At 42.5% G+C, this 16105-nt stretch overlaps 1 protein-coding gene across 1 annotated transcript in view; it reads left to right on the forward strand.

Annotated features, from left to right (window-relative positions):
• LOC125451914 (gamma-glutamyl hydrolase-like) overlaps positions 1 to 16105 on the forward strand; it is a 49993-nt gene that overhangs the window by 16019 nt on the left and 17869 nt on the right. The window contains exons 4-6 of the mRNA XM_048529656.2: positions 4263 to 4347; positions 10797 to 10935; positions 13140 to 13246. Coding sequence (XP_048385613.1) covers positions 4263 to 4347; positions 10797 to 10935; positions 13140 to 13246 — 331 coding nt within the window. The remainder of the gene's footprint in view (positions 1 to 4262; positions 4348 to 10796; positions 10936 to 13139; positions 13247 to 16105) is intronic.

Below are 16105 nucleotides of genomic sequence, written 5' to 3' on the forward strand. Positions count from 1 at the left end.
AATTTATTCCTCAGTTTTTTTTTGTCCTAACAATTTGTAAAGACAATATTATCAGTCAGGGAAAATTAGATCCCTTGTAGTCACAAACTATAATGGGGAACAAAGAAATGATAACTGAATTGAACATGGAGTTGGAATAAATGCACCTTTTGCCGAGTTGCAAATAGTGTTTGGTGTGGTACTGAATCCCTGCTGTAGAAGTGCTGACGTTGGACTGGGTGGACAAAGTCAGAAGTAGGGTGACGAAGGAGCAGAGTTCCAAAAACTTATGATTTCAATAAACCTGTTGAACTGTAACCTGGTGTTGTTGTGTAACTTCTGACTGAGTCCCAACTATTCACGGAAATTACCAGTGATCTGGATGAGGACACCCAATGCAACATTTCCAAGTTTGCTGATGACACCAAACTATGTGTGATCAGTGAGGAGGATACAAGGGGGAGTGTCAAAGTGATTTAAACAAGTCAAACACATGGCAGATGCAGTATAATGTGGCTAAATGTAAACTTACACACTTCAGTGTGAAAATCAGAAGTGTGTTATTGAAATGGTGAGGTTTTGGGACATGGGGCTAGACAAGGAGATTTGGACGTCCATGTACACCAGCAATAAAAGATAATTGTAGATAAGCAATCCTTACCTCTCATCCTATTTCATTTTACCCACTAACCTCTTAAGAAACTTTAGCAAAAACCCTTTCGAAAATAGAAAAACGCCACAGCCACTGGTTCTCCCTTTATCCATTCTACTAATCGCATTCACAAAGAAAACTCCAGTAGATTTTTCAGCATGATTTGTATTTCAGAAACCCATTCTGACTTTGCCCAGTTCTGTTAATATAATAGATTGTGTAGCATTTTCCCATCCCTTATTAATGTAGCAGACAGTTGGAAAGGCACATGGTACATTGGCTTTCATTGCTAGAAGATGTAAGGATGTCTTGCTGAAGTTATACAGGGCTTTATAAAACCACGGCTTGAGTATTGTGTGCATTTCATTTCTAATTATTTGGGGGACAGTTAGCTCAGTTGGCTGGATGGCTGGTTTACAATGCCAATGGGTCCTGTACCAGCTAACGTTATTGTGAAGGATCTGCCTTTTCGATCTTGACCCTCAACTGGAGTGTGATGCCTGTCAGGTAAACTCTCTCACAAGAGATCAGCCCTATGGTCTTCCAGAGCTATAACAACTTTATCTTTTACTTTCCGTGAAAAAGGATTTATTTGCCATGGAGGGAGTGTAGTAGAAGTTCACTAAGCTGATACCGGGATGGCAGGACGAGAGATTGGTTCCACTGAACCTGCGTTCATTACAGTTTAGGAGGAGAGAAAGGGACCTGATTTTAAACATATAAATCTCTAGAGCTGGAAAGACTAGATGCAGGGAGGGTATTTCCCCTAGTTGAGGAGTGTAGAAGTAGAGGACATAGCCTCTAGGCACTAGTAAGCCATTTACAACTGAGATGGGGGAAAGATTTCTTCACCCGGAGGACAGTGAACCTGTAGAATTCTGAACTACACAACTGGATGTATTCAAGGGAGAGATTGATACTTTGAAAATCTAAAAATGTATGAATGGACATGGTGAGAAAGCAGGAATATGGCATTGAGATCAAGGATCAACCATGATCATACTGAATGGAAGAGCAAGCCCCAAGTATTGAATGGCTTCCTCCCGCTCCTGTTTCGATGTTTTTATGTAATTCTGTGTTACAGCTTGATCCAACTGCCGTTCACTTCAGAACATCAAATGCTATGTGCTGGCTAACATTCCTCATTGATCCACCTTTGGATATCTGGACTATGATGTGTTGAGCAAAATAATAGCCACACGGTTACAGATTGTAATTATGTGCTATCTTACTCCTGCTTTGTGCCATATCGATGCTTAGTTTTGTGCAGTTAGATCTTTTTTAATCTATTCCATTGGGTATTGCAGAGTGGAATATAACATGCCAGACAATGATACGAATACCTAGACAAACACTGGGCTCTGTGAGAACTGTGGGCGCTCATTCCTACCAATGTTTTGCTGCACAGATGTGGCTGTTACTGTGACAGGTAGATTTAATCATGAAAACTGATATCTCTAGCCAGGCCAGCGTTTATTCCTGTTCCTACTTGCCCTTGAGAAGCTCAAATCTGATCTGTCGGTTACGGGATCGCTTAGCTCTGTCTATCACTTGCTGCGTGTGTAGTTTGGTGTGCAAGTAGTCCTGTTTGGTAGCTTCACCCAGGTTGCCACCTCATTTCAGCTTTGCCTGGTGCTGCTCCTGGCATGTCCTCCTACACTCTCCCTTGAGCTGGAGTTGATCCCCTGGCTTGATGGTAATGGTTGAGTGGGGGAATATGCTGGGCCATGAGGTTACAGATTGTGCTGGAGTACAATGCTGCTGCTGATGGCCCACAGCACCTCATGGCTTCCCAGCCTTGAGTTGCTAGTCTGCAAAGTCTGTTTTTGTTTTCCAGAGTCCCTACTCTATATGGGCCCTTCAGCCCAACAAGTCCACACTGAACGTCAGAACATCCCACCAGACTCATCTCCCTAACCTACACATCACTGAACACTGCAGGCAATTTAGCATGCACCTAGCTTGCGCATCTTTGGATTGTGGGAGGAAACGGGAGCACCCAGAGAAAACCCATGCAGATACGGGGAGAATGTACAAACTCCACACAGACAGTTGCCCAAGGGTGGAATCAAACCCGGGTTCCTGGCGCTGTGAGGCAACAGTGCTAATCACTGAGCCACCGTGCCTCTCCATTGAACGTGAGTTGGTCCTCTGGCTTGATGGTAATGGTTGACTCAGGGATATGCCGGGCCATGAGGTTACAGATTGTGCTGGAATACAATTCTGCTGCTGCTGATTGCCCACAGCACCTCATGGATGCCCAGCCTTGAGTTGCTAGTCTGCAAAGTCTGTCCCATTTAACGTGGTGATAGTGCCATGCAACACGATGGAAATTATTCTCACTGTGAAGATGGGACTTGGTCTCCACAAGGACCGTGTGGTGGTCGCTCTTATCAATGTCATCATTATTGATGAAGACAACAGCAAATAGATTATTATTTCATGGTGATTTGAGTGATTTAAGCATTAATTTTCCTCTGTGCTTTCTCACATTTCCTTTGGTTTTTGGTGTTATCATTGTTGTTGACCTCAGAACAAATGATCCAATTTAGTAATTGGTAAGTTGGACCTAGATCTTAGAATTTCTCCTTCTTAGAATCTTGAGTGTTGATTTTTTTCATTCAGATGGTGAGAAAGACAGAGACCTATCTTTGTTTCTAGACTTTCTGGAGGTCTGTGTTCAATTCACTCTCTCAGTTCTGTGACAAGTTGCAACATATGCATCCAAAAGCTTTTGCCAAAACTTTTGCCAGCCTGTCTCACGGAAGTAGCAAATTTAGCTTCTTCAAAAGCTACATAATTTTGTGCACAAATAAGTAGTTAAAACATACAACTTCACATTGGGCCTTTGCTCTGCAAATTAAAAACACCTTGTATTGTCACTGCAAGTGTCAAAATTTTAATTTTTACCAGTTTATATTCCAAAACATATGTAGTCACTACAATATTTATAAGGCAGCTTCGACGAAGGAATAGAAATCTTTTGAAAATCAGCAAAAACACCACTTTCTCAAACATGGCTCCAGCAGAAATCCCAAAAGGGGGATACCTATTAACTCCCATTCAACCAATAAGGCAATAAGATGATGGTTTTCTGAGCCCCTTAAAAGTAGTGCTGGCAGAGGAAAGCAAGGCATTATACATAGGATGCACCTTGAATTTTCCACCACCAGCTGAGTTGCACAGGAGGTTAAAGAATAGACTCTGAAAGCGAGATCAGTTATTCAATCTAATATGCTGGCCAAACGATGCAAAGCCTCTGATCTTTTCAATTCATCTCCAAACATTCTTCTACTCAGGTCTCTTCAATTAATTTACCTTGTATTACAAATAAATATTTAGAAAACCAAATGCTTAACAGTCAACAACCACATCCACAATGCAGAAGGTCACCAGAATTAATGACCATAATATTTAGTATGGGCTTTCAGGAATGCTTACTCCTTGTTTCCATTCTCAAATTTTCAACAAATTTTCTCCATTTATTTTGGTGTTCTTTCATTGAATTTGGGCATTACCGGGATGTCCAGCATTTCATGACAATCCCTAATGACCTCCGCACTGAGTGACTGTTCAACTGTTACAATAAAATAATGTTTAAATTGATCAGGTTATCTCTGATTATTTTCAGACTACTTCTCCCAGGTGGTGGAGCAAACCTTCTTCAGTCTCCATATGCCAGGAATGCTGCCTTCTTTTATAAACTCGCACTTCAGGTACCTGTACATGTGTCCTGTATACAAACATCAATCAATTTCACAAGGAAGGCCTTTATTATCTTTATCACAGCCTTGAAAAAAATGTTACATATGCTGAATCTCTTAAGATAGTTCATCAGATAAGCATCTGCAGAGGAAGTCATTGGTGTAATTACAATATGTACCTTTTAAAGGAAAATGGCATGTTGTGGAGTTGGTTTAAGGACAGAAATCATCATTGTTGGTGGATGGATTATTTTTCTAGGTTGAGTCCACTTTAAGTCCGCTGATGTTGACAGATCTTACATTCTGCATCTAAAGATGGAATGGCATCAGTGTTTACTGACAAAAAGCATATTTAAGCATGACTGAAAACAAAAAAAAATGTCGGAGATCACAGTGGGTCAGGTCGTACAGTTTCCAGCATCTGCAATAATTTTCTCCTTCATTTAAGCATGAGACAGACTGTAACTTCAAAAGGGCAGTAGATTATGGAAATTAGTATCAGATGAGATTTAGTACTGAGCTGTACAGTGAGTATTGTGCACAAGTGGAAGAAGTAGAGGTAGCAAGAACTACAGATGCTGGAGTCAGTATGGATCTGGAAGAGCAGCTGATGAAGGTTGCTGACCCGAAATGACAACTTCCCTGCTCCTCTGATGCTGCCTGGCCTTCTGTGCTCCTCCAGGTCCACATGATGTTACGTCTGGAGAGATAGTAGGATGCTCCACCTATTTCCACCTCATGACTACCCACACAACATGTTTTAAAGAAGTGTTTTAACCCCTTGAATGCTGTGACTCTCAAGAACAAGAACAAGACAAGCCTTCTTATCTGTTTAAACCAAAAGAGAAATAAAGATTTATTTTTCCAACACCTAAGATGTATTTGTGGCAGCATCCATTCACTCATTCATACAAACCATGCACGAGAAAAGATGACGACAAAAGATGTAACGTGCATTTACGTTTCTTAAGCGTTCAAAAAGTTGTTGTTAGTTCATGAGACGATAGCCAGAAATGTTGCAGGCCAGGGGATTCTGTTTGGTTTCACTAAAGACGACAATGGAGATTGGAAATTTGAGTTGATTAACTCTCAATAACTTATTCCATCAAGTTCAGTTTTTACTTTAAATCAAAATTGTTGTCAGATTCTTGGTGTGAAGTTGTTGTTGCAGTTAGAAAGAACAGTGCCACTTCTCTGCCAGATTCTTTTCTTGGCAAAATGTCTTCTCTCTGCAACCTTGATGTCCCAGACTGATAGCCTATTGCTGTCCCTGTGTTAATTATGTTTCTTTTACAAATCAGTTTTTGGCTTATGACCACTGTATCCATGTTTACGTTGTCCGAACAATTGGCTCAATGAGGTATGCAGCTGTTACACAATTGCAAATGCTTGAAGTTCCCATCAAAATTTTACTTATGAATAACTTTTGAATGTCTGAGTGTCTTTAATTGAAATGAAGACTAGTGATCATCAGCTTAAATTTTAAATGATCTCCCCGAGACATTCCCAGACGTGAGTTGATCCCGGTGTCTACAGAAAATGCAAAATAAAGTCACTGAACCCTTGCCCTCATCTTTTTGGGGAAGTTGGCTTCCAGTGGAGAGTGTTGCCAGCAGCAAGGGTTCAATTCCCACACCAGCATGAAGGACTGTCTTTATCAACTTCTCCCCTCACCTGAAGCAATGTTAAACTTTAGCTTAAAACTCACCACCATCAGTTTGCTCTACCTAATGAGAGAGCAGCCCTGTGATCTGGTTAAACTATGCAACTTTATCTTATTGAAGTGAATTGTTCATTTTTTTCCTCCTTTTTAAATAATCTGTCCTATCTACATGGCCATAGTAAGGTTCATGTGAACCAGAAATGTGTAAGACTGTATTTATAACAATGTTTATAGGCAAGAGGATAGCATAGTGTTTTTAAAATGAGAAAGCCCGGGATCTCAGCTTTTAAAAATATTGAGTAGAAAAGCAACAAAATAATGTTAAAACTGAACAAATAATTTATAAAGCCACTGTTGAAGTTCTGTCGTAAAACAAAAATCTGTGGCTGCTGGAGATCTGAAACATAAAAACAGAAATTACTGGTGTAACTTAGCTGGTCTGGCAGCATCTGTGGAGAGAAAGCACAATTAACAGTCGCTGTGTTTGAAACATTAACCCTGCTTTCTCTGCATGAATGCTGCTAGATTTGATGAATTCCTCTAGCAATGTCTATTTTTTTGTTATTTAAAATTTTGTTCAGTTCTGCAATTATAATGATAATGGTGAAGCACTAATTTTTTTGACCTGTCATTGTGTTAGTTCCCTGCAGGAGCAGTTCAGATTGTCTTACTCCACTACCGACTCCATGTAGCATAGAAAATCCTGTTTCTCTTCAGACAATTAGCCAATTCTCCTCTTGAAAGCAACAATTGAAATCAGCACATCCCTAGCTGTGCACTCCAACACCTCATATCAAAGATTCATGACCCTTCTAACAAACTGACATTTCTCGGGGTCTACTCCATTCAGACTCCTCGGGGTTTGGAAGCAGACCTCCTTTCAAGTCTGTGTTTCCACGGGAGAACTGCTCCAGTATCTTTTGATCTAACTTCAGAACTGAAGCCCTGATTCCTGGATTCACCCTTGGTTATCTTTCCATTATCCTCTCTAATGCTTTCACAACCTTTCAAAGAGTAACACACAATACTCAAGTAGTGGCTTGGCTTCAGTTTTGTAAATTTTCACTGTATTTTGCCTTTGCATTTATATTCTATACTTGCATATGAAAAGTCCAGGATATCCTATGCTTTATTCATTTTTTTAACCTGCAGAGCCATCTTCACTACAGCCCCAACAACTGCACACTACTCCCACTATTTACACCATTCACAGCTTCCAATTCCTAAAGTCACCACAAGCTACAGCATTTCTTGGAAGAATTGTAAGCTGCGAGCAGAGGGCAGTGACAATGTGACCCAATCCCTGACTGGGATTGTGATGGAGCAAACAACTGGATTGTTGAAGATAATAAAATGTGAGGCTGGATGAACACAGCAGGCCAAGCAGCATCTCAGGAGCACAAAAGTTGACGTTTCGGGCCTAGACCCTTCATCAGAGGCTCCGATGAAGGGTCTAGGCCCGAAACGTCAGCTTTTGTGCTCCTAAGATGCTGCTTGGCCTGCTGTGTTCATCCAGCCTCACATTTTATTATCTTGGATTCTCCAGCATCTGCAGTTCCCATTATCTCTGATACTATCTTGGATTGTTGAAGATGTTGGCCTGCCGCGTGGACAGCTCTGGATGGAAAGTCCACAGTTTATCCCATCTTCCTGGCACGCTGTGCTGTGCACACTACAGCAGGCAGTGAGATAATGTGCTGGATAGAGAGGACCTGGGGGAACTGCAGCAGTCATCTGAAGGAAAGGGGGAAGCTCTCCTTTTGTGTGAGAGAACATGTCAGACACCGGTTGGAGTGACGATATTCGACAACCTGTCCTGGACGTCCCACACAAATGAGACAATCAAGAAGGCACAACAACGGCTCTACTTCCTCAGGTGGCTCAGGAAATTTTGGCTTGTACTTAAGGACCCTCACAACCTTCTACAGAAGCACCACTGAAAGCGTACTGTCCAGGTGCATTATGGCCTGGTATGGTAACTGCTTTACTAAGGAGCATAAGAAATTACAGAAGGTGGTGTGCACATCCCAGACCATCACGGAAGCCAACCTTCCATCCATGGACTCTATTTACACGGCCCACTGCCGTAGAAAGGCAGCCAACAACATCAAAAGACCCATCGCACCCCATTAATGATCTCCTACAACCTCTTCCATCAGGCAGAAGGTACAGAAGCCTGAGCACATGTACAAGCAGGTTCAGGAACAGCTTCCTTCCAGCTGCTATCAGACTGTTGAATGGGCTTTAACCTCAAATAATATAAACTGCAAGTAACCTGTGTGCCTCTGTCTTTTTGATCTGTGCATCCTTTGCTTGCTGAGATCTGCCTGTACCCATTGTAAACGAAGCTTTTCACTGTATTTCATTATACGTGACAATAAATCTAAATCAGAATCAAGATCAAAAGAGTGATGACTGGTTCCAGTCAGTGAGAGCTGGGTGCAGTACACAATTTTGGATCATGCCAGCATTTAGTTTACGTTGTAGGGGTTGGGGAATGCAGCCTGAACTTGTTTTATCTGTTTCCTTTCGCTTTTGCAATCTTGGTGTTGCTGGCTGAAAATAAATGCCCCTCTTTTGTAATGATCTGGCCTGTATGTGATGCTCCCTGAGTGGGCAGTGACAAGCTGCAGGACTATAGTGGGCACTGGGGATGAGTTTTCAGTGACTTAGAGGGTATTTCAGTGGGATCTAGTTACGGATGGGTGAAGTATGTGGCCTGGTAGTTAAACAGTAACCTGGGTGAGAGAATGAGATTGTACACATAAGGCAGTATTAGCCAGGCCAAATATGGGCCACTTGATTTTCATAGCTGTTGTGCCATCACAGTGCTGGTGAGGCTGGTGCAGGTTCACCAATATTTGTCTGGGGCCTTTGACAGATGGTTCAAGGGCTGGATAACTGTGGAATGGCAATTTGTTCCAGGGCCACTAGGTGATAGACTTGGGCCAGAATCGCGTAATGTGTGGTGCTATAAGTAGATCATTTAATGAGGTACGTTTGGTAGGGAAACAGCAATTATCCAACAATTCCATTTATCCGCCCCCTATTCTGATGCTATCACATAGCCAGCCCAGTTCATTCACTAGGTCACCAGGCAACTCTCCATCAAACATGTCAAACCTTACCCCCACAGCTAACCAAGCTGTCGACACTGCTGAGCCAATGACAGAAACTGTTGGAGAAACTCTGTTTCTCTCTCCACAGATGATGCCAGAGTTAACAATTTGGATCCAATGACCCGTCTTCAGAACTGCTGGTAAGGAGGGAAAAGGTGGTAAATACACAGGCTGGGGGATTGGAGGGAAGGAGAAAGGGGAGAGATGAAGGCAGAGCCCAGGCTGAAAGGAAGACTTTGTTTGGGAGACAAAGGGGTGGATAATGGTGTGGCAGGGAGAAAGAGAAGCTGGGTATGGGGACCGTGAGTAGGTGAGAATGGGTCGGCCGTGCTGAGAGCAGCCCGTGTAATGACAGGACCCAGGCTGAGGAGATGGGGAAAGGACATGGAATGAGCTGTTCAGATTTGAAAATTATTGAACTCCATGTTGTGTCCTGAAGACTGCGGGGCCCCCAAGCAGAAAATGTGATTCTTCCAATTTAAAAATAAAATATTCTCAGTGGTTCTCCTATCCACACTTTTACTTCTCCAAATCTCAGCTTCTCCATTTCTCAGACACCCACAAATTTGAGACTGGATTTAGGCTGGCTGTTATTTCTCCGTGCAGCCACAATATATATCAGTTAGCTGAGCCTTGTGCTTTTTATAAACTAAGTATCAGTTTCACCAAGTTCTGCAGAGCGTTTCTGTCCATAAGGTCTAGTTGGTGTTTCCTTACCAAACTCACCTCATTAATGACCTACTTGTAGCACCCCACTCACCCAATTCTGGCAGAAAATGGTCCTAAAGGGCTGGATGCAGTAGAGACCACGCCAAGCTTTGGAAGCAAGTCATCGGAATTTTGAAGTCAACTTGGCAGATAATTGGAGCCATTGAAACTGTGTTGTCTCAGTCCATCGGGTCTCTTCAATGCTAAAATGCTCCAGCCCAGCTGATATCCTGGTGAGCCTCCTTTGGACCCTCTCTTGTGCAGTCATATCCTTCGTCTGGTTTGGCAATCAGAACTCCAGCCCTCGGTCCTCCAGTTGTGACTTAACTAACATCCTATGATTCGATCATAGTTCCCCAGCTCTTGTATTCTACGCCTCAACCAGTAAAAGTAAGTATCCCATGTGCCCGCTAAATAAATTATCCACCTGTCCTTGTAGCTTTCAAGGACCTATGTACACATTCTTCAAGGTCCCTCTGATCCTTTATACTTTCTAGGGTCCTACCACTTACTGTGTACTCCCCTGTCTTGTTAGTCATCCCGAAATGCATCACTGCATGCTTTTAAAGCAGTATACTCCATTTGTCATTGTTCTACTATCTGACCAGCCCACCTATACCTTCCTACAATTTTCCTTTGTCAGCCACACTGCCATTGAAGAAAAGACCATTTCTTCAGTGACGTATCCCCATTAAAAATGCACTGTACGTTAACAATGAGTGTTGTTTTATGTTCAATATGCAGCAGTTGAGCAAAAGTTAAAAATGGTAGAAGGACTGAGACAGAAGAGAACTGCCTAAAGAGCCAAAGTTTGGAATGGCAGCAGTATTTTGTTTGTTAACTGTAATGGAATTGTACAGCTACATTGGAATTACTCCAGTCAGCCTAACCTCCCATATTTCAGCTATTAAATATAAGGCCTTGCTTTTGTCAAAAATTGCAATTAAGCAGAAACTTTCTGACTTGAATAGGCCAACGATCGTGGGACTTACTTCCCAGTGTGGGGAACCTGCCTTGGATTTGAGGAGCTGACTGTCCTTACAAGTGAAAAAAATCTTCTTGCTACTACAAACACATCAAATGTTCCTCTTCCTTTGAATTTCACCAAAGGTAAAAAGAAGTTTTTGTGTATCTAATTTTGACTTTGGAAATGAAGGTAGATGGGGAATTGGTCGAATTAATGGCTTGAATTACTAGCAAAGCTAACCATCACCCCCTCATTCTTTCTATCTTTCGCAGTCTTTCTCATTACATCCTTCATTCCCACTCCATCTCCGTTCCGTGTTCCCTTGTTCTTGTCCACCCTCCTTCCCCTTCTCCCCTTTCACCTCTCTCACTCTCCCTTTCTTCCTGACCCATTGCCTGTCTCCCACTTACTCTGTTCCCCCATTCCAACCTTCTCTTCTCCCTTGACAATCACCTTCCCTCCCTTGCTCAGTCCTCCTTTTTCCTCTTCTTCCTTTATTCCTTTACTTTTTTCTGTCTCCTGGCTTCCTTTCCACATTCCACTTCTTCTTTCCTGATGGTCACTCTCTCTCTCCTCCTTTTCCCTTATTTCCCCTTGCCCATCACTGCACTATCCTTACCCTCTCTCACTCTCCCCTTTCTCTTTCTTGCTGCTTTCACCTCTCTCGCCCACCTTCTTTCCTCTCGCTCTCTCTCGCGCTCTCGCTCTCTCTCGCGCTCTCGCTCTCTCTCGCGCTCTCGCTCTCTCTCGCGCTCTCGCTCTCTCTCGCGCTCTCGCTCTCTCTCGCGCTCTCGCTCTCTCTCGCGCTCTCGCTCTCTCTCGCGCTCTCGCTCTCTCTCGCGCTCTCGCTCTCTCTCGCGCTCTCGCTCTCTCTCGCGCTCTCGCTCTCTCTCGCGCTCTCGCTCTCTCTCGCGCTCTCGCTCTCTCTCGCGCTCGCTCTCTCTCTCGCGCGCGCGCTCTCATGCTCTCCTCCCCTTCAGTCTTCCTTACCCTTTTCCTGGATCTGTTGATAAACAACTAGTAGTATAAGTTCCTCCAATCCTCTCAAAATTTAAAGCTTTGCTTAATCATTTCTTCAAGTCATTTGCTTTCCAATATAAAGCAAGCAACCTATATTAATCTGTACGAAGAATCACATGGTAGGTCCCCATTCAATCCAGCAAAAGCCTAAGTAAGTAGTAACAAGTCTTCAGTTTTTACTTGGAATTAGGTTGCTATTCCTTGACTGTAACTGGGTCAAAAAGCTGGAACTCCCTTCCTGACAGCTCTAGGTGTCTGCTGGCACCTTAAAGAAGGCAGCTCACCACCTTCTAATGGGAAGTTAGGGATGGTGAATAAATTCAGGCCTAGCTCGTAACACCCACATCCCATGAATAAACAGCTTTCCTTATGAAATGTGCAAATTACAAACAAACTGATTAGGTAGAGGAAACTGAGTTAGAGCGTATTGATTATAGGAGTGGTGAGGTCATGTTGCAGCTGTACAGCACATTGATTAGGCCACTTTTGGAATACTGTGTGCAGTTCTGGTCTCCCTGCTGTAGGAAAGACATTGTGGAACTAGAGAGGGCTCAGGAAATATTTACAAGGATGTTGCTAGGGTTGGAGGGAAGAGGCTGAATAGGTTGGGGCTATTTTCCCTAGAACATCAGAGGCTGAGGGGTGACCTTTATAGAGGTTTGTAAAATCATGAAGGGCATGGATAGGGTGAGTAGCCAAGGTCTTTTCTCCAGGGTAGGGGGGCCCAAAATTGGAGGACATAAGTTTAAGGTGAGGGGTGGAGGGGTGGGGGGGGATTTAAAAAGGACCTAAAGGGCAACATTTTCATGCTGAGGGTGATGTTTGTATACAATCAGCTGCCAGAGGAAGTGGTGGAGGGGGGTACAATTACAGCATTTAAAAGGCATCTGGATAGGTACATACATAGGGAGGGTTTAGAGGGAAATGGTCAAATGCTGGCAATTGGCACTAGATTTTTTTAGGACACCTGGTTGGCGTGGACGAGTTGGACCAAAGGGTCTGTTTCTGTGCTGTGCAGCTGAGTGATACTAAGTATCATTCATACAGAATATGAAGAAGTGACATTTATATCAGAAAGCATATCTGAGTAGTCTTTAAAAGGTAATTGTATACTTCTGAGTTAGTAGGAACTGCAGATGCTGGAGAATCTGAGATAACAAGGGATGAACACAGCAGGCCAAGCAGCATCAGAGGAGCAGGAAAGCTGACGTTTCGGGCCTGTGCAAGCTCAGCACTAAACCCCTCGTAGGAGAGATTCTGATAATGAAAAAGAATCATAATTTTGTAAATGTGCAAGTAGATATTGTAAATATTTAATTTTGTTTAGGTGCTATGGACAGTCGGATGTTTAAGAATTTTCCAGTGGATCTAATGAAGGCATTGGCTGTAGAACCTTTAACTGCAAATTTCCACCACAACAGCCTCTCTGTGAAGGTATGGTATCTAGAACTTTTGTAAAAAGGTCTCTGATTCACCAGATAGTAGGAACTGCAGACGCTGGAGAATCTGAGATAACAAGGTGCAGAGCTGGATGAACACAGCAGGCCAGGCAGCATCAGAGGAGCAGGAAGGCTGATGTTTCGTGCCTAGACCCTGAAACGTGAGCCTTCCTGCTCCTCTGATGTCTCTTGGCCTGCTGTGTTCATTGAGCTCTACACCTTGTTATCTTGGATTCTCCAGCTGGGTCTTGAAGTTCATATCTCTACTGAGTGTTAATTCTGGCTGAGGGCTGATCCTACATTCTAAGCAGATAAGGTTTTCACAGATTTCCGTAATATATCACCACCTTTAAGGCTAACCATGCACCTAAACTGGACTGAGCATTCAAAACCATAAGATAAGAGAACAACCAGACCATTTGATCCATCGCATTAGCTCCACTATTTGATCATGGCTCATAGTCTCTCAGTCCCATTCTCCTGCCTTCTCCCCATAATCCTTTCTCCCCCTTACTAATCAAGTTCCCAATGGTGGGCGTGTCCAGAACCAGGGGTCAGAGTATGAAGATTCGGGGTAGATCATTTGGGAAGAATGAGGAGACATTTCTTAGTTGGTGAGATTGGTGAACCTGTGGAATTCATTACCGCAGGGAGTAGAAAACGTTGAATGTACTCAAGAGGCGGCTAATTGTAGCACTTAGGCTGAATGGGATCAAAGGTTATGTGGAGAAAGCAGGATCAGGTATTGAGTTGAGCAATCAGTCATGATCGTGAAGAATGGGGGAGCAGGTCATGCTCCTTTCTCCTATGTTTGTATATAAGAACCTATCTGTCTCTGCCTGAAGCCAATTTAATGACTTGCTCTGCACCCTCTGGCTGAAGAAATTCCTCCTGTTCTGAATTCTAAAGGGTCATCCCTTCACTCTGAGGCTACACCTACAAGTCCTGGTCTCTGTTAAAATGGAAACATCTCCTTGTGCACTCTATCTAGGCCTCTCAGTATTCTACAAGTTTCAATCAAATTCCTCTCATCCTTTTAAACTCCATTGAGTACAGACCCAGAGGTCTCAACCGCTGTCCATATGACAAGCCCTTCATCCCTGGGATCATTCTGGTAAAGCCCCTCTGGACCCCTTCCAATGCCAGAATGGATTGTTCCATCAATATGGGGCCCAGAACTGCTCACAATATTCCAAACACGGTCTGACCAGAGTCTTATACCGCCTTGTTCAAACAAATCTATTTTTCAAAATATTTGAAGGAAAGAGTAAAAAAAATCAAAATCATCGGTAATAAATGGTGACAAATTTTTTTAAATGGGAGAAGAGAATAAGAGCACCATGTCTGGTTGCGGAGACTACACAAGTACTGTGTTTAATTGCGATTCAGATGTTAGTTACTCCCACCCTAGTGTTTGACAGTGGCACAAATACAGTCATAGAGACACACAGCATTGGGAAAAGGCTGTTTGGCCAAATTGGGGGTTGCGAAGGTGTGTGGTGGTTGTGGGCCGGGGTTGGGGTTAAGAGTGATGGAATGGATAAATGACATTTATCCCAAAATCCCAGAACAAATGCAGCAGGAAGAAGGATGCTAGGATACTGAACTGAGATTTAATTGTCACGGAGAACCTAGGACCAGCCCTTGTCAGTCAGGTATATGTGGATAGAAGTCAAAGAATAGAAATTGTTATCTGGCTGAATTTCACAGCAGCTTTTCTGAGACTGCTTAGTATTACCTTACATACAGCTTCTGTGACCCAAACAGTAATTTATTTTGTTAAAAAGTGCAGATTTGGTCAGAATTGGCTCAAATTGTCATATATACGTTTGTCTGATAGTTATAATGTCACATCAGAATAAGTAATTTTCACTGAGACCTTATATACACCACCCATTTACTGTAAAGTATTGAAATCTCTCCATCCTTATCCTTCACCTATACTTTGCCTGTAAAGTTATTCTAATGTTGACCATTCAGTGTTATGAACTCTATAGATATGCCTGTTATTCTAAGTCATTGTCATCACTAATATTGAAGTTTGTTGTTAGTTGATCTGGTTTAGAGGGTTATGGTGAAAACACTTATCATAATTGGGACTAATTCAGACCTGAATTCCTTTTGACCTCTAGGATCTTGTTGAACTGGCCATTCTGTAGTGTGTGAGGTCAAATGTAGTCCATTTTAAAAAAAAATGCAATCCTATTAGAAACTATGGCAAAAATGGGAAATGCCTTAAGCCAACTTTTCCTACTCTACAGAAAACTACAATTCTTCTGATAAACACTTTTTTTTCTTTTCTTGATGTCTTTAGCAGTTTTCATGTGCTTTCATAACAATTTATTTATCTCATCAAGCATGATGTAAAGTTCAGTAACTTTGAGAATAGCTATAGCTGTCTTTTATTATGAAAAAGCATTATCTAGATTATTTCTCTGAATGCAGTCTAGGCTTCATCCTTTTAATTAAATGGATTACTACCTTCAATAAAATGACGTTATTGAACATTCATAAGATAGCATCGCCAGGAGAGTCTCCTTACCCACACACTGCCTCCTTGTTGGAACAAAGGGTGGCACAGTCTGAGTCATCATTGAAAGTGTTGATGCAGCTTTCTGCTTAACAGGGTCCATACTGTTGAGTCATAAACTATTTTATCATGAAGGAGAGGAAGAAGGAAATGACATTAAGTGCACATCTCCAGTTTCAGCACTTGAAAATTTGACCCTGTTGTTGGTGTGGTTCAGTCGTAGAGATTTACAGCACAAAAATAGACCCTTCGGTCCAACTCGTCCATGCCGACCAGATATCCTAAATTAATCTCGACCCATTTTCCAGCATTTGGCCTATATCC

The sequence above is a fragment of the Stegostoma tigrinum genome, chromosome 5, assembly GCF_030684315.1.
Source record: "Stegostoma tigrinum isolate sSteTig4 chromosome 5, sSteTig4.hap1, whole genome shotgun sequence".
NCBI classification, from domain to species: Eukaryota; Metazoa; Chordata; class Chondrichthyes; order Orectolobiformes; family Stegostomatidae; genus Stegostoma; species Stegostoma tigrinum.